Source organism: Poeciliopsis prolifica, unplaced genomic scaffold, assembly GCF_027474105.1.
Source record: "Poeciliopsis prolifica strain line A6 unplaced genomic scaffold, Auburn_PproV2 SCAFFOLD041, whole genome shotgun sequence".
Lineage (NCBI taxonomy): Eukaryota > Metazoa > Chordata > Actinopteri > Cyprinodontiformes > Poeciliidae > Poeciliopsis > Poeciliopsis prolifica.
This window is the reverse complement of record NW_026562416.1, coordinates 1,738,992-1,764,367: the sequence shown is the minus strand read 5'-3', so window position 1 is coordinate 1,764,367 and position 25,376 is coordinate 1,738,992. Positions and strand designations below refer to the sequence as shown.

Sequence of the window (25,376 nt, the reverse complement as noted above, 5' to 3'; positions counted from 1 at the left end):
CATGTGAGCGTGTTGCAGCGGCGGAAACTTTGCACCTTTAGCCTTAGTTGTATCCGAGATGGAGGCAGCGAGGCGGAGCGGCACAGAGCGTCCCGATCCGGCCAAAAGGTACCAACGAACAGAGACTGAGCTCCAGTAACAGTAACACTGGGTAACTGATCAGAACAATTATTTAATGTTTAAGAAATGCATTATCAAATGGACCACAATATAAATTTATGTGGAAATGTTTTTTTACAGACCAAAATTAAATGATTACAAATCCAGCAAGAGAAACATTTTTCCAAATAAACACTGCAGGCATGTCTGGGGAATTTTTAGTTAAAACGAGTTTGTTCTTCATTCAGTGAAGTTACTCTCACCAGTAGAATATTCATAAATTTTACTTAATGCTTCAAGCAAAAGCAAAAAGTATCATGTAATATAAATACTCCCTAAAAGTACAAATCTCTCTGCCCCCAAATTACTCAAGTAAATGTAACTAAACTACTCAACTCTGGGCTTATATAGCCTGAACTTTTGCTTCTTTCAGTTGAATAAACTCAGGCATGAACAAAAATTTTTTGCTCGTTTATTTTCCAACAGAAAAAACAGAATCTGTCTGCTGGATGTCTCCCCCTGCTGGTTGCATCCCGGTACTGCAGCGCCACCTGCATCTCTCCCTGCAAGAAAAGAAAGAAAACAAACATTAGGAAATGATTTCCTTTAACTTTTTTCTCCATATTGTTTAAATATGTTTCAGAAATAGAATGGAGAATAGTGCAATGAAATACAGTGCAATGACAGCAGCTAGATTACAAATACTGAGACAATACTTTACAATATCCAACAAACGCATAGGGAGAGAAATTAATGGCTTTCATATTGGTGAAATATCCAATACTTTTCATATTTCGACCTAATTTTCAAAAAGAAGGTCATACAGACATGGAAAGTCATTTCTCTAAGGCCCAGTTTACACACGGCTGCTCTTCAGTTTACGCTCACAGCGTTTATTCAGATAACAGACAGGATGGGGGCGGAGTCACGCCTGTTCAATTTAACACATGATCACTATTCAGACTGCTTAACTGTTTATTCTAAATGGAGCTAGTGAGGCAGAAGCTCAGGGTGAAAAGTGAATTCAATGTCATGCTGAACTCACAGCACCATCTAGTGGCCTGGTGTGACACCAAAAGATCAACGTTCAAAGAAAAGGGAGACGAGGTTTCATAGAAGTAGAAATCTTTCATTTACCTTCCTGCACCGAGTTGTTTTAAATCTTCCTGATGGATTCAGACTTCAGCCTCTGTGGCTTCCTGCTCTCAGACTTCAGGTGTGATTTTTACCTGTCAGAACAGAGGAGGACAGGAAGTCAGCTGGGAAAGCATCCGGAGTCCAGAGGTCACGCAGACGACGACCTTACCGTGGCTGCTCAGGTGGAACCGTCAGCCTCCTCTGATTGGTCGAGGCTCCTGAGGTGAGAAGAACACAGAGTGAGAGCCTGGCTGTGATTGGTCAGCAGCTGTGTGTCGGGACACAGGTCGTGTTAGAATCAGTTAGAATGAGCTGCTGTTTGAGTCAGCAGGCATGAAGGCGGTCCTGGTACCGCAGCTGGTACCGACCCGGCAGAGCGGCATCAACACTTTAAGACTCGACGCCCTTTTAGACACAAGGGGTCATCTAAGGTCAACAGGGACATTCTGGCATCACACTGAGACGGGAGGGGCGGTTTGGGCCGATTGGATAAAAAGGTTCTGTTTGGAGAAATGGGTCACAGTGCAGATGGATAAAACTTCCTCTGAGGATCTGGGAGAACCAGAACCTCCATGAGCTAGAGAAGAAGAGTTTCCACACTGAACACCAACCACAGGCCGGTTCTGATCCAAATCTTCTGGTTCTGTTGGCTGAAATATTTCCCTGCCAACACGACTACAAACAATCAGCTGAACAGAACCAAGACGACCATCGACTGACCCGAAGTTTAGACTCAGACACAGAAAAACTGCAGAGGAAATTTTAAAAAAAGCCCGACCCGGTCCAAACCACGGCGCTTCCAGTACCAACATGAAGAGGTTCGCCTCCAGTTCAGGAGCAAGAGAAAGTGAAACATAAAATAATCAGCAGATATTCTGCAATAAGAGACCAAATGACTTATCAGGTCGTTTACTGCAGCAGGAAACGTTTTACAGCAAAAACAGGAAGTGAGTCATTAAGAAAATATAATATAACTCTTCTAAAACGATTTTCAAATTCATGGATTGGTTTGTTTCTTCCCATCAGGGTTCTGCCAAGAATCCAAACCTGAACAGTTTATGCATTTACTGCAGCAAAGTAACACTTTTCCAAATGTAATGATTTAGCAGCCCAGATCAATAACTGATCAATAAGGTTGATTCTATTGACATTTTCCTCAATTATAGAACACGGCCCAATTTTTAGTTTGAGTTTAGAAAACTGGAAATCTTAAAACTAAGGAAAACATTGCCCACATATGGAAAAAAGCAACAAAGTTACTTTTCCTGCATAAATCGATGAAACTTCAGTTTTGCTCAAAACTATAAAACATTCAAACATTTAAATGAGGTCACTTTAAATTGATGCGTAAACAGAAAATATTGACTGGATTATTTTCTCTAGCAGATTAAAAACTGACCGTCTTTGTATCATTAAAGATAAAAATTCAAAAAGCTGCTCTTCACATTTTTCTATTCCATTAATGGAAAAATTAAATATTGATCAGATAGATTTTAATCCTCTAAATGCCAGTTTGACTTTGTGCAGACATTTAAAAATATACATATATATTGTCCAGATACACATTTTGAATCGCTAGATTTTGTAGAATCTGACTTAAAATCTGTGACTCAAATCTCCAAAAGAACAAAAATGTCTCATTGACTCATTCAAACCAGCTTTTATAAATAAAATGTAATTGTTGATCATAAAAATGTGCATTACTTTTACAAAAAAATGAAACAAATAAGAACTACCGCCTGCAGAAGGTGAGGTAAGGAGATCACACCCAGAGGTTTTGGGTTCAAACAGGAGTTCTGAACGTTTCCCATCATTTCACATTAATCTGATTTAAATATAATTATATCTGAGTTTCACATTTACACTTGGGTTAATTCCGACAGTAAATACATCACAACAGAAACTGAATGTCACAGAAAGGCTTCAAAAAGATGCTCAATCATCCAACAAACATTTTTGAAAAGCAGAAGTAGAGCCTCCTGTACAACCAACAAGAATGCAGCAAGTGGTTTCTGCATAGTAAGCCAACAAAACAAGTTTTTCCAGCAGGCACTGTACAGAGCATATGGCGATAAAACCAGCTGACCAAATGTGTTGTAGCTCAGTTTGGTTTTCTGGGAACCGGCACTGTACCATGGATTGTGACTTAATCTGAAGGTTTTTAAACTGCTCCTTTTCTAGACACTAAAAAACATCAACTTGCTGCCAAAATCCAGCAGGATGGACCAATCAAGCGCCTAGGTTGGTTTTAAAAGCAGTAGAGACCCAAACGCAAGTTCAAAAATATGCAAAGTGTGAATTTTGCACAGCAGGCCCCCTTTAAGGGACACTTCCTGGAATTATTTCCATTTTTCACTGATTTGCTATAAATCAAATATAAAATGGTAACAAGAGTGGGGGTTACATTTCAGACCTTTGTCCAAAAAATAAAACTGTATGATTCATTTATGGTAAAATAAAGTTCAAATCTAATATTCTACCTTTGAGACAATTATATTTGTTTAATTTTAGTCAGGATTTGATTTCGAGTTGCTTTGCCAACGTTTCCGTAGTTCCTGACAGGAAGCGATGTTCATGTGGAATGGGAAGTAAAAATGTAAACGAAGGAGAAGACAAACAAGCATTCAGCTGGTTTCCTGCCCTTCAGTTCATGGTTTAAGATAAGAGAATAAACAGAAACCAACTGATTTTCCTAACCTCAATCATGTATTGGAGCTAATTAGGTCAAAGTTCAACAGTTTCAAAAATGATTTGGATATTTTTTCATGCATTAGGGACCATAAATACTGCAGGATCAGCTCTACTAAAACATTTCCTCTCATGTATGGAGCAGAAACAGATCCAGTAGCAGCTTGTACACAAAACCTGCCTGAGGTTTTTCTAATAGAAAAAAGTAACAAACCCAAGAGAAAATCAGCAGCACATGAATAAGAATGAAATCTGAATCTGTTGCAAATCGTTAACAGGGCCGTTTTATAAATTAGTGCCTTTTTATAGCAAATCAAGTAAGTATAACACTTTTGGTTATTACAAAACCGCTATAAATCAAAGATATCAAAAGAAATGTTACTTCCTAATTTAACGTCCTTAAATTGGCTTGTCTTTTTAAAAACTCCTGCTCCTTCTGAAACTCCGCTGAGGATGACTTCAGGAAGTCACCCCAACACGGCTCCTCTATCATCAACCCTTTAACGTTTTTACCAGCGTTGCTCTGAGCAGCAGCTCCTATGAGCCCAGCAGTGCTTTCTAATTACTGCTGGCTAGTCTGAAGGAGCTGAGCCTTGAAGGCTCAGGAAACCCTCCAGGTATGTTTTTGATGAAGAAGTAGCGTAATAACACGACGTAAATCTCAAAATAAGTCACTTTTACAGAATGCTACCCCTTCAAAATGTAACATCCCCAGATCAGCACCATGAATATTTGCGTGAATTCAACCCGTCTTTACATTTAGAAAAGAAAAAAACATTTCCCACCACTCAATTTTATTTTTTACAGTAAAAGATAAAATGCTTGTTGAAAGAAGTTCAACTGGAGCTAAAATCTTGTTTCTGGTTCTGCCTGGAGATATCGACGTGTTACTCCACACATTCGGATTCCGGTTCTGACCCACACGGGTGTATTGTTGCAAACATACGGAGAAAAGTAAAGTACTGCCCACACACACATACAGCAGAGGTCAACATGGTGCTGCATTCCCACCCACACACCCCGGTCGGTCCAGGCCCGTTTCTGCACTGTGACGCCAACCTGTCAGTGTGATGCCAGAAGCCCTCAGTGCTCCTGAGTGAAGAAGCACAGCTGCAATCAGAAACATGGAGGGGAGGGGACACTTACCTTACTGTTCAGATCATCTGTGTAAGCATACCTCTGGCTGCAGTGTAAACAAGTCCAGGCTCTACTGTCCACTGCAGAACTACTCATCGTCTTAGTAACCCAACTGCAGAGGAGATGTGTGTATGGAGAAGCGGAGCCTCTGACAGCAGCTAACGCACCTCAGGTAGCCAACATCCCACACAACCACACACACACACACACAGCGTCCACTTGCAAACGTTAAGCTGCCACTGGAGGCACTTCATGTTGGGATGCAACGGAGGTCAGAGGTCAGATTACACCTCTGTGGGTCGGTCCAGTTCTTCTACTGGAAATGAGCACTGAGATGCTAACGCTACACATGGCTAACACCAGTAATTAACATGAATGTGATGCTAGCTCAGGGGTGGGCAATCCTGGTCCTCGAGGGCCTGTAACTCTTAGACGTCTCCCTGGTCCAACACAGCCCAATCAAATCGCTGAATCAAATCGCTGAATCACTTCCGAAGTGCAGTCAAGTTCTTCAGAGTCCAGCTAATGACCTCATTATTTGACTCAGGTGTGTTGAAGTGGAGACGCATCTAAAAGTTGCAGGAGACCGGCCCTCGAGTTGCCCATCCCTGAGCTAGCTGTTAAGTGAACACATGCAGAGCAGCAGGTAAGGCTGCGTGCTGTCAGTTCTGATCTGAAATATTCAATTATAAAGCCAATTATAACTCACTGAAGGCTGCACAATGCACCTTGACCCCAATTATCTGTAACTACAGCTGCAACCAACAATTGTTTTAGTCATCTTGATGATTAACCACTCAGAGAAGAAAAGAAATTGGCACATTGTGCAGATTTTTCATTTACTTAACTTATGCCGGGTTTTGTTGTTGTTTTTTTTTTTTTTTTTTACACAATTTTGAATAAATTTATTTCCTAAAATGCAATAACAGCATTGCTTCAGTGAATTTGGACCAGGTGAAGTTAAAACTATGCCACTTGTGTTTTGTGTCTTTTTCCTAAATGCAAAATGACTGAACATTTTCAGCAGTTACGGCTGAAATATGGCACCCAATGCTCTTTTTTTCAATGCTAATTAACAATAATTTGACTTCTAAATCAGTTGACCACTTCAATTCAATTATATTTAAATTATAATTAATCTGACAGTTTCAGGCCTATTTATATCTAACCTTCAGGGTGTGTTCAGGCAGGAAAGGCTTCAGCTGGAAAATAACTTTCTTTAGTGTACAACTGAATCTAAAACCATATTCATAAAAATCCCAACCTAAAGTAGCGATGGAACACATGAGTGTGATTCCCAGTTTTTGTGAGCTGAACTGAATGGTTGGCATTAATATTTCGTGCTGGTCAACTTGGAAGCACAGATTCCTGGTACGTCAGCCACAAAAGATTCCCAGGTAAAAATAAACTCTGATGCTGTCAGTCTGATTATTTTAATTACTGACCGGATAATTCAATTCAAAAGTCATTAAAACATTCAGTAATAGTTTTATATCTCGTCTATGATGGAAACATTTTCATTTCTACTTCAGTTGAAGCAGGTTCTGCATCAGTAAGTCTCCTGGCCCACAGTGCTAAAGTAACATCTCATTATAACTAAATAGGATCTGTGCTTTGTTACATTTAACAGCAATAGTAACGCAAGTAGAAAAATGTTCAGGTAGAGGATGAAGCCCAGATCAGACGTCCACATCCATCTTCACATAAAAAAATTAAAGACCTTTGTCCTGAATCTAAAATTTTTATTTACTTGAATCATGAGGAGAAAAGGCTCAAACTTTCTCTAACAGCACAGTTGAAGAGTGGAATTCTGGGTAAGATCTCTATCCCAAGAAACATTTTCATGTCTGTTTCTGGCTTGAAAAGCTCAGCTGCAGGTGAGCAACACACTTACTGTCAAACATGCAGCATCTAGCTGTGTTTCCATTATAAATGGGCAAAATTCTGTCAACATTGGTATTTTCTGCCAATGTTAGGGAAAAAAGCAAAACAATTTCACAACTGCAGTGTTTCCATTAAATAGAAAATGCAATAAAAATCAGACGTGATCAAGTTTGGTCACATGACAAATTATTGAAAAACATGCCATACCATTTTACTCCCATCACTTCCTGTCATCTTTGTCATTTCTGCCAGTAGGAACATCCTGTTGTTGATCTCATAATTCATGTGATGCAAAAAAAAAAAAAAAAAAAAGTTTACCACTGCTGTTTTGTGGAGTACACCAATTTTGATGCAGTAGAATAACTACCCTGTCAACTTAGCACAAAAACTTGGTGTTTTTTTTTCTAAATAGGCATTTCCAAGCAAATTTATTCTTGTAATTGCAATTTACACAATTTTATAGTCAATGGAAACGCAGCTAGTGATCAGACAGCTTTCGATCCAGTTGATCACAATACTTTTCTTACAAAAAGAGCAATAAATAGACAGCATCAGGCTGATTTAGATATTTATCTTACAGATAATTTGTTCACGTTCATTATGGAGTACCACAGAGTCGTGTGCTTGGATCCCTTTTCTTCGTTGTGTATGTGCTTCCGTTAAAGCAGACAGAATGGGGTATATTTACACAATTATGCAAATGATATACTCAAAGCCTGATGAATCCAATAAATTAGGCAGACTACACACATTTCTTAAAGAGATACAAACTTGAATAACTCAGTTTTCTGCTGTTAAATTCAGACAATGTAGAAGCTCTTTGGAGCAGAGCATCTGAAAAACAAACTCCGTACTTAACTTGGATCTCCAGTAATACAAAGACTTCGCATCACCTTTGACCAGGACAGGTTCCTTCTTTCACCTGCACAAGTTTACAAAATGAAAAACATTTCATACCACAGTGACAGGAAAACTAGTCCATGTGTTTGTTACTCTAAGGCTGAACTATTGTAATTCTTTACAACCACAAAGTTAAAAACTGAAGCAGATCCATAAAATCCATAAGACTCATCACAAATATGAGATCTGATTGGTCCATATGTTCCCAACAGAGCACTTCAAAGTGCAGTAGTGAAGTAGAATGGGAGGCAGATCTTTTATCAAGTGTGTTTTTTCCAACACACTTTTAAAACTTGACCTTTTAGAAAAAGTTCAGAATATAAACCAGCTGTACCCATCTTGAAATATCTCTAGTTATGCTGCTTTAGGCATGGACTGCTGGAGAATACATAGACTACCTTTTCTGACTACCATCGTCTTCCACCATCATTCCATACCTGTTCATGATAGGCGACTGCTGAAACGATATCGACTCCAATCAATTAGTTGGAAGGAAGGTTTGCTCCTTGCTCCAACTGGCTGGGTGTGTTGGATAAACAGCCTTTCACTGTTGGGTGTAATAAGCTACATTGCACTGCATTAAAATGAGGATCAAATGGGAGATTTTATTAATGAATTTGAATAAATCCATTTGAGTGCAGTGAGATGAATAAGCATTTCTTGATTTTAACTAAATCAGTTGTCTTGCAAAGTGCCTTGAGTTGAGAATTGATGATGATATAAACTGAATTTAATGGACATTAAATTAAAATGTTTTCTTAAAATTGCGTTGAAACAGTCAATTACAACAGCTGCCATGAACCATAGTCATGACATTAGATACCGTCAACAATATTATAAATTACTATAAACCCAAAGCTTTGTTTTTCTGTGTGGTGAGAAACATCAACAAAGCTCATTTCTAAAAACAACCATGGCTGATAAAGCATCTGCTTCAGAGTTAAGAGAAAACTTTGGTTTTCAACCGTCGAAGGAATCCAAACTATGGCAGCACCAACTGTTAGATGATTAACGAGGGAAGTATATACTCTGCAAGTTTATTTTTTTTTACCAGAGCAGCACATGAGAAACGAAAGGGCTTCTGCAAAGGAGGTAAACAGGAGTTAATGATGAACTGACGAAACAATGCTGACATTTTTCCTTTGGATAGCAGAATGCACAAATAGTGCAAAATGATTCACTAAGAGGTCAGAAATTAAATAGTTTCAGACCAAAGGTAGCCTCCAGGTCAGTGCTACAGTAAAACTATGAGAATGTCAGCACTAAAGCAGATTTACAAGATGAAATCTGGAAAAAAAAAACTTCACCAAAATAATTTGTTCATAATAGTCAAAAGGCTAAACTGCAGAAAATTCTTAGTAAAAATCAACTACTGGGGTTTAAGCCTAATTCAAACCTGACGTGAAATAAGTCCCGTTTCTTCCACTGTTGATAAAAATCACTTAAAGCATTTTTCCAACACAGGTGATTAATGTCAGTGAGCCATTTTATGCCTAAATATTGGCTATTTACTATAATCCACTGAGATCAATAGATCAGTGGCATCAAAGTCTTTGATTTTCAGCCATATCAAGATTACAAATGTCCTCAAAGGGCCGATTGTGGCAGAATGAAAACAGACAAACTGACAAAACATCAATAGCAGTTCCTGGATTTGATGTAATAAAACTTGCATATTTCTTAAAATTAATATTGAACACCTTTCAAATTGGCGTAATTTGGCAGTCTCAAGATAAACTTATCTTGAGACTAGAAGGCCACATAAAAAGCTATGAAGAACAAAACAGTTCAAACTTTATTTTTATTAAAGGGGATTTTGTGTCATATGTCACTGACGATTAGTTTCAAACTTTCCTATTGCTGTTTGGAGCACAGCTCTTACTGCCAAAAAACAACGATTTTCATGTCTATTTTTGTTGTTTGTGGTTAAAAAGCTCAGCTACATGTGAGCAACGTTTCCTGGTGAACTCTGATCCTTCTGAGTTAACCAGACAGGCTGCACTAAACATATGACCAGTGATACATCAGGAACATATTGCAGTGCCTGGCTTTCATTTATGATCTTCATACCAGAAGTTTCTGATACCATTTAAAATTAATGATATTTTCATGGCCTCAGATAATGGATCCATGTTCTGGTTCTGTTAGATCACATTATTCATTGTATGACTCCAACATGCTGCAGAGATCCAGGAACAGCACCAATCTGGTTTAGATTGTATTTTCATGACAGATTATGGTTCGTTCATGTTAAAAAAATCTTCACACATCAGGATTACTTGTGGAGTACCACAGGGTTCAGTGCTTGGTCCTATTTTCTTCACTATACAGACTAAACTAATACGGTCCAGAAGAAGCTACAGACTTTCTTGGTTCCTTTCCATAGTCCAACATCTTAAAGATGATCAAACCTGTTAAAGAAGAACAAATTGTATACAACACCAACATAGAGACACAGCAATACAAATACACAACTTAGCTAAATCAGTACTATGACTGACATCTTGCTATGCATGATAGTTTTCTGTTTAATTGTGAAAATAAAAGCTAAACATTGATATATGCAGTTTTATTTGGTTTTTCAGTTACTCCAAGATGTCCAAACATCCTTCAATTCCTGCATCAATGCTTATTGTATAATTAGAAAATTATATGAAAGCATTTAAAAACGTTTTCCAATGAAGGAATAACCTTTATTTTGCAAGTCATCTAAAGCATTAATCCGGTGAGGCCAAATTTACATCATTTACCACATTAAATCATAAGTATTTACATAACTCATTTTACAAACAATAATTAATGCTGTGGGGGTAAATAAGGATTTCTACTCAAACAGAAGGATGTGAAAATTATCATCACAACTTCATCCAAAATCTCAAACTTCAGCTTTTTGAGCCAATAAGATTTTAGTACATTGGACAAAACAAGAGGACTTGTATTCAAAATTGCATTAAAGAACAAGTAGTATATTATTTGAACTAAATATTTGTGATACTATAAAAAATAATTTTTCCCAAAAATAGAGGAAATCATTTCACCGAGGAAAGATCAGGAGAAAAATCCCAGCAAGGGTGTTGATCTTGTAAAATCATCTTACCATAAAGCTATTCGTCCTTGTAGAAATAACCAGAAATACTATAAAACAAAGCATGTCTGCTGCTTGGATCTATAAATTAAATCCGTGTTACAATGTCTTACAGTCCAAAACCTTTACAGCTGGTCAGACCTGTTAAAGAAAACATTCATACAACAGAAACATGTAACAGCCAAGCAGAACAAGCCACATTTATCCAATCTTAAAAGTCACGTATGATTTGATTTTGGTTGAAAATATGGCTTTCATTAAGTTTATATAATCGCTTACCCGTTATAAACTCCAATATTGATTCAATCTTTGGGAAGTAGCATTTAAACATTCTTACACAACTTTGAAGTGGAGGCTTTAAACTTTCCTTCTCAATAAAGCTGATGGTCTGATTCAGATTATCTTGGGTTTTCTCTGCAGACTGAGGCTGCTGGAAGTCAAAATGACCTCACTTTCCTATTTTCTCCTACTACTCTCCAATTGCATTATTTGCTGTAAAGCTTTAAACTTTACATTCTTGTTTTATTTCTTCAAATAAGCTGTGCCTGGTTTTGTGTTCAGTTTAGCTCTATATGTTCTTCTCTAGCCTGTAAAAGTGGCTCGGAGTTTCTCTTTGGGTGTTTCTCACCCAGATGAAGCCTCTAAATGAGCTACTGCTGACATTAATGTCTTATTTTTCTCTAACATAGAAAGCACTGCGCTGCACAGTGGTGCAGTTGGTAGCACTGTTGCCTTACAGCAAGAAGGTCCTGGGTTCGATTCCCGGCTGGGGGAGTTTGCATGGTGGGTTCTCTCAGGGTACTCCGGTTAATTGGTCTCTAAACTCTCCGTAGGTGTGGTTGTGTGTGTGCATGGTTGTTTGTCCTATCTGTTTCTGTTGCCCTGCGATGAACTGGCGATGCGTCCAGGTCGCACCGCGTCTCTTTCCCATTGAAGATAGACACCAGCACTTCTCGCAACCCAGATAGGGAAGATTATGTAAGATAATGGACGGATGAATCAGTGCTTGTGTGTTTTTGTGTGTTCTGTCTTCCCAAACCACCAATCGGTTGTAGCAGACGGACGTTCAAAGTGAGTCCGGATCTGGTTCTGCTGAAAGTTGCTTCCTGTTACAGGGGAGTTTTTCCCTCTTCACTGTTGCTACATCCTCATCCAGGAGGAGTGAGAGGTGGAAGTTAATCTGATGCAATCTGTTGAGTTTCCTTAGATAGAAAACCGCTAATCTACACTTGGTGGATTGTTTGATAACTGGGATCAACTAGATTGGGTTTAATTGATTTGGGAAGTCCATGATTGAACTGAAAGGACAGTTTTTGGTAAAGTGCATTTCGTCGACAGGTTGTGAACTGGTGTTTCTCGTCTTCTAGCTTCAATAAAATAAAACAAAAAGAAGCTGAAAAAAAGTTTGACAGATAAAAACGACAAAATAAAAAGGTCCAAAAACTGACATCTGAATCTGTTTCAAAGTTTCTTTTGGGAATCAATCAGAAGGTACAACATGGAAAAAGCTCACCATAACGCATGAAGGTCCATAATTATTTATACGCCAGCCAGATCAAGATTTAAGATTAATCTGAATTGTACCAACTGGAAGTAATAACATTTGCCCAGAGTAAAAAATGCAAACAACTGCTTGGCAATTATAGAAAGCATTTAACTGCTGTATTATGAGTTAGTGTTCATAACCGTAACATGCATTTTGTTTTTCCGGTGACCCAATTGGGCGATTTTGAGTGATTTACAAACAGAAGCAGACTTATGTCTACATTAAAACTGCCAGGGATTTGAATATTTTTTGGATTAGCTGTAAATGTAATTTTCTGTTATTCAGGTTCTGACAAAAGTTGTCAGTAGTTATGAAAGTTTCAAAAATTATCCAGAACACTTTTGAAATATGGACAAGATGATTTGTGAAACATTTATGTTAATTTTTAAAAATGACACCATGTTTTTATTCACAATCCACTAAAAGGCTAAAAATATGTCACGTTTAGTCACAATAGATCTCCAATAATTATTGATAAAAGGTCGCAGACATTTATTATGGGACTTTAATATTTCCGTACATATTAAAGCTGAAAAATACATTACCTTTTTTAAAAACAGGATGTTTACACGTTGGTTACATGTCCTCTCCAACTTCTGGGTTTTCAAGCAAGGATTCCATCACAGGTGATCCTCATGCCAAAACCCACCAAGTTTGGGTTTTCACAAAAAATAAAAATGAAAAATCTCTTCAGCAGTGGTCAACTGTCTAAATTGATAAATGTATGAACTTTAAGTCCAGAGTAAAAGATGTGATTCAGATTCTTTAAAACTTTAAATAAAAAAAAGTGAAACAACCTTTTTTTTTAAGGCCCTTAATTCATAATTGTGCTCAGAGGCCAAAGCTGGCAGTAAAATCATTTCATCACATAGGGTGGAAAGTTGAAATCCAAACTGCTTTTCAATGTTTATAAATTTAGTCAGTATTTGTTAAGTGTATATTCTGACCATGTAATTATTTGGGATGTTAAACTACGAACAGGAAAGTGCAGTTGAGACGCCAGCTTCCAGTCTACTTCACTCTGAAACCCGAGTGAAATAAAGATTGTTTTCTGGACATGGTGGCCAGTAAGGACCCTGTGAAGATCCAACTGCAGTCCAGTTTTTTAACGGTACCAAGCAGCAAGGACAATACTCCTCCCTCTCAAAAGGTGGCGCTAAACACATAAGGTGTCAGGTCATGAGCAACAGAACAACAACAACGCTTGCTCTTAAATGAGGAGATGTCTGCTGCTTTAAACAGAGGATCATTTATCCCTCAGGAACAAGGTATAAAATAAATGCCAAGATTTTGGTGAGAAATTGGTATTTGTGCGTTCTTTTCTTCTTGTCGAAGTAGACAATTACAAGAAGCGCATCATCACCCCAGCAATTAGCATTGTCATCCAGCAGATATTCAAAATGGTGTCACACAAACAACCGAGGAATCCGACATTGTTATTTAGGCAAAGTCTGGCAGTCTGAAACTAGAGGTGGAAAGAGAGACTTCCCCATTAAATACTGACACCATGATGCTCAGTAACTAAAAACATCATACTGAGTTTTCTCTTTATGGTTTTATTTTTAGGTTTAAGGTACGACCACTCAAGCAATGGATGAAAGATCATTATTAACAAAAAATAAAATAAAATCTTGAAACATATTGGGTTCTGCCATCAGAACTTAGAGCTGCTCATTAAAGCTGCTCATTGACTGTAATCAAGTCGTTCTGCCTTTGAAACAAACATTTTCAGACACATTTGCTGAAGTGCAGAAACTTCATCTTCTTGATAAACCACTCTTATTGTATCAATTCAAACTCAGACTTGACTAATAACGACATTTACATGCAGAACCATATGAAACTTGAATGCCAAGAATGTGTGTACAACAGGTCACAACATGGCAACTAGGTGAAAAGAAAAAGATCAAACAGAGTTCATGTAAACTGGAGGACGTCAAAACTAAAGCAATTCTCACAGTAAGAGAAAGATGGATGCAGCACAGAAGAGCAACCAGCTGGTGTGAGAAACAGGCGATCCTCAAAGAACGCAAGTCCAAACACAGAAAGTGTCATCAAGTCCGTTGTTGGGATCCAGCAAAATCAATAAACTAAGGCTAATCAATGAGCTGTTGACGAATGCTAAGTGCTACATGCAGTGAGCTCACTCAGCTGCTAAAGGGTCAAATTTTCCCCCTCTTTGCAAAAGACAAAAATTTGATGACTTTTAGTACAGAATCTGGCATATTGTACAGATTAGACATAGATATGTCTAATAAAATAGATTAGAAATATCTATTTCATGAAAATTATTTTCATACTTCAAACTTGAGACTGAAAATGAAGTGCAACATAGAGGGAAGGGTTTACCAATGCCTCTATCCAATTTTTAAAAGTTAATGTGAAATGTTTTAAAGTTCAAAAGTTTGAATTGTACTCTTTTCAATCAATACAAGTTTGTATTAAAAGAACAAACTTGAGTTGTTTTCAAAAAGAAAATGTATGCATTCACTACTGTGCATTTAAAACTGAGTATCGGAGAAATAAGAGGATTTAACACACCGACCGTGCTGCAGTGTCTCAACACAGGACCGGTTACTGGGAGTTCATACTTGGAGTATGAATTCTGAGTAATTGTGACGCTGCTGAACAAAACAGATTTAAAAATAGTCACAAGGCATCACAGTTTGACCAGTCTGACGCCCCAGAGGCAACTAGTGGGGCTTGTTGCCCTTAAGATGGCAGTTATTTAGTAAAGTCATTGTTGAGTTGTAGTTTGTGTGACTAAATTCAAACAACAAAAATGTTTTTTGGGAACAAAATATCCCATTTTGACAGTAATCAGAGAATAAAAAACTCTGAACATTCAAGCAAAAGTAATCTAGTTGAAACTGTTCTGACTCAAAGATCATAAGACGTTTCAGAAATGTGTGGAAAAGGTCACAAGCACATTGAACTCTTCCAGTAAACACTGACATAATGAAACAAAGCGTTACAGTCAATCCATCACCAAATCACAGACCTACTGGGAATGAGCGGCTCTGAAAGCGGAGATACCAGAGTTCAATGGAGTGATCTGCTGTACACCAATCAGCAAACTAAAGAGAAGTGAGTGAGAGCAAACAGCTGGACCAACTGAGAAGCTTCACTGAATACTGAACTGCATGTGTATGTGGTCATTAATCCAACTTTTAACCCATAAAACCCTCACAGACCCAATGTGATTGGTTTACTGCCAGGATTTCTTCTGTTATCACCTTGCTGTAGGAAAATGGTGGAATCAGAATTGAAGTTTAGGAATAAACGCTAAAGGTTTGTCCTGATGGAACCAGTTTCTCTTTATTATAGTCACGTTTCAACTCCAAATAGTATTTTGTGGCACAAACAAAGCCATTGGAGGTTCAGAAAGGTTACAGTTATCACTTCACGACGATTCACAGAATAATACATCTAGAAATGAAAAAGATACATGGTCTGAAAGAACAACTGGATCACACCGGGGTGACCTTTCTACACTAATAGCAATACAAAGTAAAAAAAAAAAAAAAAAGTATTGACTTAATTATAAAACGAACCAATTAAATGGATAAAATGATGCAACAAATTCAACTTAAATACAATAATTGTGACTCAACATGTTCGTCTTGGAGTAGCTTTACAAATAGAGCTGCTGGAACAAAACGCAGCGTTTAAAAACGGGGTTTCTTAATGGGGCCATCAAACTCCTCGCGGACGCGGCCGTACGCTGCGGCACCGGCGCCCATTCCTCTAGCGCCGCCCTGCACGTAGCGCTCGCTGCGCTGCTTTTGTGGGAATTTGCAGGGAGATGAGGATTAATGTATGGGAAGGAGTCGGTGCGAAAGCGGCACACAGTTCATGTCCATGTGGAGATGTGACAGAATGTGTGGGAAACAGGTGGTTGTGTGTATTGTGTGAAGGTTTATGAAACAATCAGCAGGAGACGCATCCGGAGAAACGTTCGTTCCAATAGAAGGTCCACAGGTGCCACAGGTTACATACAGAGAAGGAAGAGAGGGTAACGTTTTCATTAGTCTGGGCCTTCCTGTTGTCTTCTGCTCTCCAGTGCATGCTAGCTTACAGCACATAATGCTCTTAAGGTCCAATACAGACCATATTCACCAGCTGCTAATCAGTCGTATCGTAACACAGTTTCTACAGACGCCACTGAGAAATACCCAGCACCATATTGGAGGACAAACAATTAGCTTAAAAACTGAAAAAAAGCAATGATCAAAATAAAATAAAAAAAAGAATCTTGATCATATGAATAGGAGGAAAAAAGGACAGCTAGATTTACCAAACATTTCCAGTTTGGGCTTCAATACTGCTAACATTTGTGGTGGAAAAAAAGGAAATAGTTGGAAAGTTGGAAACAGTGGCGTGACGTTTGCACAGCGCAGACGTCACCTGGTGGGCGCGTCTGTCAATCAAACCTCTAACAGAGCAAACAGGAACATCGGCTGATTTTCAGACCTTCGTGGAGGTAGATTGGTCTCATCTACCTCCACAATTGAATAGAATAAAAATGTTGATTTTTTTAAAACTTTAGTCAGCTGTAAATAAATTTTTTTATCATTTCTGAACTTGAGAAAGTGTGTTGCTGACCATTTAAAATGGTCTTTTAGAAGTAAATCTAGAAACTTATCAGTTAAATAAAAATAAAGATGTAAACACATTCGTCTGTAAGCAGCCAGTCTAAATGTGCTTTCCTTGAACCTTAATGCTGTTAAACATGACTTAACATTTTCACCAGCGTTGCTCTGAGAAGTAGCTGCTGTTATGATCTCAGCAGTTCCATTGGGTGTTTGCGAATTGCTACTGGCTAGTGGCTAGTCAGAAGGAGTTGAGTAGGGGGAGGGGCTGTGCCCTGAAGGCGGAGCTAGATCCACCCAGGAGTTTTGCACAGGGTTGCCATGGAGATTAAACATGCATGAACACATTTAGGGAACATCCAGGTATGTCTTAATGAGAGAACGTCATCATATCATGACAAAAATCTAAAAGTCAATTTTACGCAGTACTGCCCCTTTAAGCTATTTGGTGTCCTCCAACATGGCCAACAGGAAGTTTGTTGACGTCCAACTAAAATATTGTAGACAAAAGATCAAACCTTCATTGATTCCACAGAAATATTATATGAATGAGCATATAAAATTAAAGATAACTGATATAATGTTTCAACTATCATTTCAATCAGTATAAAATTATCCTCACCTCAGTTTAAAACCATAAGTCAAGAGCTTCACAAGGGATGAGAGCAATAGACGTGGACACTCTGAATTGTTGCATAGATATTAGGTAAGAATATTAATTTGTTCTTGCAAAATAAAAGGTAAAAACTTTCCCATACTAAATTATTTAAAGGTCAACTTGGGCTATGTTCACACAGCAGGCAAATGGGACATATTTTTATTTTCACTACCAAACCTTGAGTTCCCTTGGTCTGGTTATGAATTTATGATGACACTGTTGGCTCTCACTGCTCAACAAGTCAACAAGTTGACCCATACACAGCAGCGTCCAGTATTACTACTGTAAGCAGAGTGCTGTTGTGTGACGTCTATGTTTTCCTGTACATGCGGGTCACTTTGGGATTGTAAACATTCACACAGAAGTCTCATTGCGGTCGCATTTAAGTAGTAGTTGAAACGACCATGCAAAAAATAAGGTTGAATCATAGAAACTAATTGTACAGTTTCTATGATGCTAATTGTAATTGAGCATCAAGACCTGCTGTGTGAACGTAGCCTTAGGTTCTCAGAACCAGACATAAGTCAAAAAAGTGTCATAACTAGACACTCACACCAATGAACTGGTGTGAGTTACAAAATAACACCTAAAGTTATAAATAAATACTGCACTATTTCATGAGTGACAGTCTCAAAAGATCTAAACTAAGGATAACTCAACTTTTGAGACTAACCAGCTGATCTTCATAGTGAATTTCTGTTAAAGAACTAATGTATTCTAATCATTGAACATTTACATAAAGCAACAACAGTGAAATTAAATCAATGCCACATTTTTAATCAAGATTATGAGTCTTTAAACTACTACTCTCATAAACGGCATGAGAAACTTTGACAGATCATCCCTTGTATTTTAAAGAAGAGCCTTTGCTACTGTAACGTAGTTCGGCGTTGATCATTTAGCCTCTGATCGACTCTAAAGGAGCTAAAAAATTTAACAGGCACTGCAGCAGTGCGTCTCCAACTTACCTTAATGTACATAAATTAAAAAAACGTAAAAACAAAACATTAACTCAGTTAACACAAAGAGGAAACAGTTTTTTGTTAATCACAAGAATAACAGAACCTGACGACGGTTCAAAGTTCAGAGAAACAGTTCTGTAGATAGACGATAGGCACAGAATGTCCCGATTTGATCCAGAGTATCGGATCGGGAGATGATCAGTTAATGATCATCTGAGATTCTGTGCTTTATGAACTTATGAGTCTGGATTTAACCCAACAATCACAGTTTTTACTCATTAACCTGAAGAGAACAGAAAAAAGGAGAATATTTGCTGCTTCAGATAATTGCACAGTGCTCAGATATAACCACACATGCTAGCATTAGCCCAGCATTTCAGACACCATTACCAGGTTAAGGACACCAGTGGAACAAAGCCTGTAGCTGGACATGTCCAGTCAGAGACTCTCTATAAACGGTCCAGACGCTCAGTCAGGGCGGCTTGGAGGATTTATTTTATAAAGTTTTTGGCAGACAGAGCTACAAACACAGTTGTCAAAGACAGAGACATTTTTAACCAGGCTCTTGAAGGACACCACTTACATGAAGTGGGATTACTGTCACCAATCTGCCCAAAGCAACTACATTTCATAACATTTTGGCCTTTGTTTTTGCTCATACGGAGCAAATGGAGGGGGTATAAAAACATCAATATATCATCACGATAAATCTGAATTATTCTGATCAGAAATATTTTTATGGCAATAAATAATGACAAATTCCCAGCCTTACACAGAGCATTATAAAAGCTTTCTTGACCTGTTCAAGAAAGCTTTGCAAGATTGTTGCTGCCAAAATAAAATGATAAAAGTCACTTCTAGCCCCAGATCGCCTACATGGGACGCTGATGGAGAGTCAGAATCAGATTAGGTTTTGACTGGGACATCTCTACTGAAACCAGACAAACTCTGAGTATGGTCAGTTCTGCAGCGTGTAAACAGCTGTCAGCCGAAAAACTCTTCAATCCAGAGAAAAGATTTTAAAAAAAAATTCACTCCAGCACACATCTCCAACATGTTTACAGCACAAATGGTCTCCATTTTTGCCTGACCCCTCTGATGAAGTCCTTTATGTTTTTATACCGCCATCCTGCACTAAACGCATTCTAAATTTGCAGTTACAAAAATAAAAAAAATAACTAGAAAGCGAAGGTCGCGGAGCAGACCGAGTACATCCCTACTAAAGGTCACAAAGTTTCTCAAACAACAGAGGTAGAGATATAGATTCCACACATCCACCCATAAACACAAGTTCCCATTTCTGTGGTTCATCAAAGTTGTGCCTTAAAGTATAAATGGAGCAAAAGTTTCAACTGGAGAGCTGCTGATAGTTTCAGAAAAATAAAAGACTTTCTGCTGTCCACAAAACAAAGTGCCTGTCACGCTCACAAGAGACAGGACTTGCAAAGATCCTCTATGATCACAGATGGTACACTAGGAGTGAGCATAAGGAACATTGGACAGATTTATCTGGTGATTTAGTGCAGGATGAAGGTTTTGTAGATAAATTTAATTAATCGAGGGTTAATCAGGGGACAAAGCTACCATGGAGAACAATGTTTATAAATTTTCATATTCCAACTATTCACCAGCCACAAAGTCTTAAAAAGAGAGGAAGCTACTTGTGTTCTACGCTGCTGCTGGCCCAGCTGGCCTCCATGTCTACAATCATCAAACATTTAACACAAAAAGAAAAAGAAAGAATAAACAGCCACAGGTGAACTATATTCCCAAAGTGGGATACATTACCATTTCACTGGGCATCATGCCTCCTGGAGACGATCCCAGTCCAGGCTGACCCTCAAAGCCGAGGCCACCCATCGCAAAGTTCTGGCCGGATCCGCTGAAGGCCATGTCTGATGAGAAAACAACGCGTTAAACACCTCAAAGTTAAAAACAACTCATAGTCTTTGTGTTTCTCTTGTTTGAAACAAACTGAAAATGTCTCAAACTGTGACTTTAAAACTGAATCACATATCAAAAGGAGCATTTTGTCTAAGGCTAAAGTCCATCTATCAAAGCAGAGGAACTTACCTCCCATGCCTAAGGAGCCACCAGCGTGCATCCGAATGTCAACGTCTCTCTGTGAACCAGAAATAGTTATCAAACAGATTTTTAAAAATATTTTTAAAAATCATATGTTGTTTAGTTGAACATAAAATTGCATTTACATCCATGAAGTTTCCCATTCTGTAATTTTCTTCACGCTGGCGTCGTATCTGTTCCTCCATTTCCCTCTTTCTGAGAAGCTCTTCTTCCCGTCGGCGCCGTTCTTCTTCCTGTCTGTTTATTGAAAATACCATAAATAACACTCATCATAAGTTGCTCAGAATGATGCGTTTGTTTCAATTCAGTATTACTCGAAAGGCACACTATATTTCCACATGGTTACAAAATTATTCAAAAAAAACAAAAAAGTGATCATTCTCATACCTGAGCTGCATTTCCTTTCTTTTTTGCATTTCTTGGTTGTGCAGTTCCTCCATGCGCCGCAGCTCTTCCTGCCGCCTCAGCAGTTCTGCAGGAAAACAAAAACAATGATTATTCTGATTATTACATAAGCAGAAAACAGTTTACTGGCAGATATTGTTATGTACAGATATTTCCTGTACATAACAAAGCTGCAGCCTTTTGTTTTTGCTTTAGCAGCTTTGGGACTCACCCTGCCGCAGCATGTTGGCCTGATGCTCATGGTAAGCGTCTTCCATCTCGCTCTCCAGTTTCTCTCGAGCTTCACGCATGTTCTTCTCCACTTGCTCCCTTTGCTGCTTCTCCATCTCATCCAGAGACTTCCAACGTTTTGAATATTCAAATTCAAAGGAGCCAGGGCGGGGAAAGCGAGGAGGCTGCTCACGAGCTCTGAAACACAAACATCCAGCATGTTAGACCAGACTGAGACATGGAGCCAAGCTAGCACAACACCAACAACTGAATCAGCAAACTTACACTTGAAATTTTGGGTTTTTCTGGACAAATTTCTCAGGAAGCCCGTCATCACAATCAAACTGCTCCAGAGGCTCAACAACTACAGGACGGGGTGACCTGGAGAGAGATGAATAAATCAATGAAATCATTCAGAACTTTTACTATCAGGTCTCACTTTTGTGTACATAACTAAAAAACAAGCTTACGCAGTGAGAAGGAAAACGCCCTCATTGCATCGGTCCAGAGCCTTTTTAGCAGCAGCTCTGGAAGCAAACTCCACGATGCCGCGCCCTGCAGAGCGTCCGCGATCATCAACGACAACGACAGCCCTCTCGACCAGGCCGAACTGCGAGAAGGCTTCGTCCAGGAGCTCGTTGGAAACAAACGGAGACAGATTCTTCACAGATAGTGCAGCGGAATGTGTAGCAAAACGAACACGAAGCGGTCTGCCCTTCATCGGATAGTCATCCATCTCAGCTTTAGCGATTTCTGCCAGTGCCCGCGACTCCTACAACACAAACAGGAAACGGACTCAGTTGGAGAAGTTTCTCGTGCTGAGCTGGTGTCACAGATCAGAGCATCGCCTCTTACCAATCTGATGAAGCCGAAGCCTTTTCCTTTGTTGACAAAGACTTCCGAAGGTTCTCCATACTTTGCAAAAAGTTTTCTGAAATCATCTTCTGTGATGTCATTTGGCAGGTTACCAACAAACAGACGGCATCTCTGTGTGTAGGACTTCTCTCCAGGCTTCAGCAACATGGACAAGGCTGCCTTGAACATCTGTCAACGATAAAACATTTCACAGTAAATCAAGTCAATTAATTCGTAGACAAACTCAACGGGACTAACATTCAACTTGTATTCAACTTTTTCATGCCCAGGCTTGACACAATACATTTTCTGGACAATAAATTGTCCCAGAAGTTACTGCGATAAACAATATTGTTGTTTTGAAACCATTTAAAAGTACTATGACAGTAATGGCATAATAAAGCAAAAACACATTCTCAAAGATCAATTATCTTTCAATTCTAGGGAACATTTAATATTGGAACTGGAAGACATTTTAAATACCGCAAATAAATAAAATCAACAGCAAATAGAATGAATTATGAAGTCTCTGTAAACAAAAATAGATTTAAAAAGCTTGGTGAAACCAAAGTATCACACTTAAGACTTTGGTCTTTTTTTTGCATGCAGGTCATTTTTAATAACAGTATTTCATTATGTTCTAAATTCTGCCTTGCTGTACAGTCTTTGTATTTTATTTCTATATTAAAATTTTTGTATACATTTTTGTATTAATTGGCATGACGTGGCTTTCTCTTCAGCTTGCTGCTGAGAACCTGAATGTCTCAACTGAGGAAGGTTCTTTATTCTCTATTGTCTCCTAACGTTGAGCCCATCTCGCCCAGATGAAGGTGAATTTCATCGTTGTTTATTTTCTTTTAGTTCTAATATTGGCTTAAATCACGTAATTATTATAAACTGAAACAAGTTGGTACCTCTCGAGAAACCCATTTGCAACAAAAAATACGAATACTAATTTTCAGCGCCTTGATTTCTGTTTTATTAAATAAATAAAAAAACTCTCGATAAAGTGAATCACAAGATGGCTAGACAAGATGGCTGCGGGCTAACGCCAGCTAGCTTTTCCTCACCGAGTCTGACGCCATTAGCTGCTGCTAAGTCTTGTTAATCTGAACGGTTTTAGACTCACCCCTGCTTCACCTGGTTCGCTCTTTTTGGGTTCCTCTTTCGGCCTCTGTTCGGTCATTGGTTCCGCACTCTGGGGCGGCTTTGGGCCCGAACCCTGGACTGGGCCGGTCTTGTTGCCTTGTTGGGGACGTTTGGCCTGGCCTGGTTGGCCTGGTTGGGGGACCGGGCCGTTGGTTCTGTTGGGGTCTGTCTTGGGGTCCGGGTCTCTGTTGCTGTGGACGGGTCTGGTTCTGGGGTCCGGGCCCTGCTGTGGACCCGGGCCTCTGGTTCTGTTGGGCTCTGCTGGGCCGGGCCTCTGGTTCTGTTGGGGTCCGGGTCTCTGGTTCTGCTGTGGACCGGGCCTCTGGTTCTGTTGGGGTCCGGGCCTCTGGTTCTGCTGTGGACCGGGCCTCTGGTTCTGCTGGGGACCGGGTTTCGGGCTCTGCTGCGGAACCGGCTTGGGGCTCTGTTGCGGTGCAGGTTTCTGGCCTTGTTGTGGATTCGGTTTCGGGTTTTGCTGTGGGGTCTGCGGCTGCGGCGGCTGTGCGTTGGCATTCCCAGCCGGAGTCTTGATCTGCTGGTTCTGGTTGGCCTGAGCGGGGGTTGTCTCTGGTTTTGGAGTTGAAGTCTGGGTCTTCGACTGTTCGGCAGGAGGGTTCTGTTTCTGCTGCTCCTGCTGGGCCGGTGGTTTCTGTTGCTCCATCGGGCCCTTCATTGTGAGGGCCGGTCCGGGGCTCGGTGGAGGAATAATTGGCTTCGACTGGTTTTGCGCAGATTTCTGTTGGGAATTCTGGTTATTCGAGCCGCTGAAGTTGTTGTTGCCTCCCCTCCGGTTCTGGTTGGAGTTATGGAAAGGGTGGTTTCGGTAATGCGGATTTCCCATTAGGCCGCCACGCATAGGGCCACCGGGACCTCCACCTCGGCGTGGCTGAAACTGATTCATCCCGTACCCACCACGGTTATTGTTGAATCGAGACATTTATCCTTAAGTGAGCGAAAGTACTATTTTTAAAAAAACTCAAAAAATTAACTGCGTAGATAGAACTTTAACAGCGCCTTAGAGGTCCTCAAAATGGCGACCAACGGTCGAGCAGAAACCAGTCTTTCTTTCACAGAAGAAAATCATGACTCCGCCCATCTTCAACCAGCGCCTCTGATTGGTCCGTCGCTACGTTGTTGACGCTGCTCGAGCAGCATAGAAATGAATCCCCAGATTTTCGAGAGTCTATTTTCTTCACATTTGTTCCGGTTGGATTAAAATTATTTTATCTTAAAAAAAAGTGTCTTGTATCAGTTGCTACGCTGCATATACTGGTGCAAATACTGTTGTAGTTATTAGTCATTATTATTACTCGGGGTAATTTTAATGTGTAGAAAATAGCTGCATCTTATTCTCTGCTTTTCTTGTATATTTTTTCATAATTTTTCTAGCATTTATTCAATTAATGCACGAAACTGAATATTTTTCAAATCTCTCGGAAATTCAGCCTTTTTAAACATATGAAATGTAAATCACAACACTTCTTGTAGTAATTTATTAAAACAAAATATTTGCTTTTGTTTACATTTATATGTAAGTAGCATTGTAGATCTCTGTGTTTATTTCCCATTCCAGAGGAGAAAATTATACTTTTTATATATTTTTTTTGTTAGAAAACATATTTTACAGAAGAAAATATTAATGTGATATATCATTTGTATTACACTATGTCTTTTGAGTTGTTGGGGCGCTATTGTCATTTTCATTTCAGTCTGAAGTTTCAACATGTTTTAAAATCACTTTATGTAAAAACTTGCTCAACTGACACCACAACTCCAACTGAGTACATTGTTGAGTAGGTAAAAAAAATTTATCTATTTTTTGGTAACTTCATTTTTAATTTAATGTGACTGTATAGCATAAATTTTTTTTCCATGTGCAAAACATCTTAAAATGGCCGTTTTACAATAGCATATCTTCATTGTTTGTTTTTCTGCTAAAGCATCTACAGAAAACACAAAAGACCTAAAAGGTATCATTTTGAAA

The 25,376-nt window shown here is 39.0% G+C and overlaps 1 protein-coding gene across 1 annotated transcript; it reads right to left on the bottom strand.

Annotated features, from left to right (window-relative positions):
* Positions 1-152: 152 nt before the first annotated feature.
* On the bottom strand, positions 153-24,487 carry sfpq (splicing factor proline/glutamine-rich). Its single transcript, XM_055055184.1, is given in 15 exon segments — positions 153-662; positions 1,237-1,328; positions 1,406-16,258; positions 20,477-20,583; positions 20,762-20,810; positions 20,899-21,010; positions 21,161-21,245; positions 21,390-21,586; positions 21,674-21,769; positions 21,859-22,160; positions 22,244-22,432; positions 23,373-23,528; positions 23,530-23,557; positions 23,627-23,652; positions 23,655-24,487. Coding segments are annotated over 13 exon segments (2,136 nt in total). The 5' UTR covers positions 24,330-24,487; the 3' UTR covers positions 153-662; positions 1,237-1,328; positions 1,406-16,144.
* Positions 24,488-25,376: the final 889 nt, after the last annotated feature.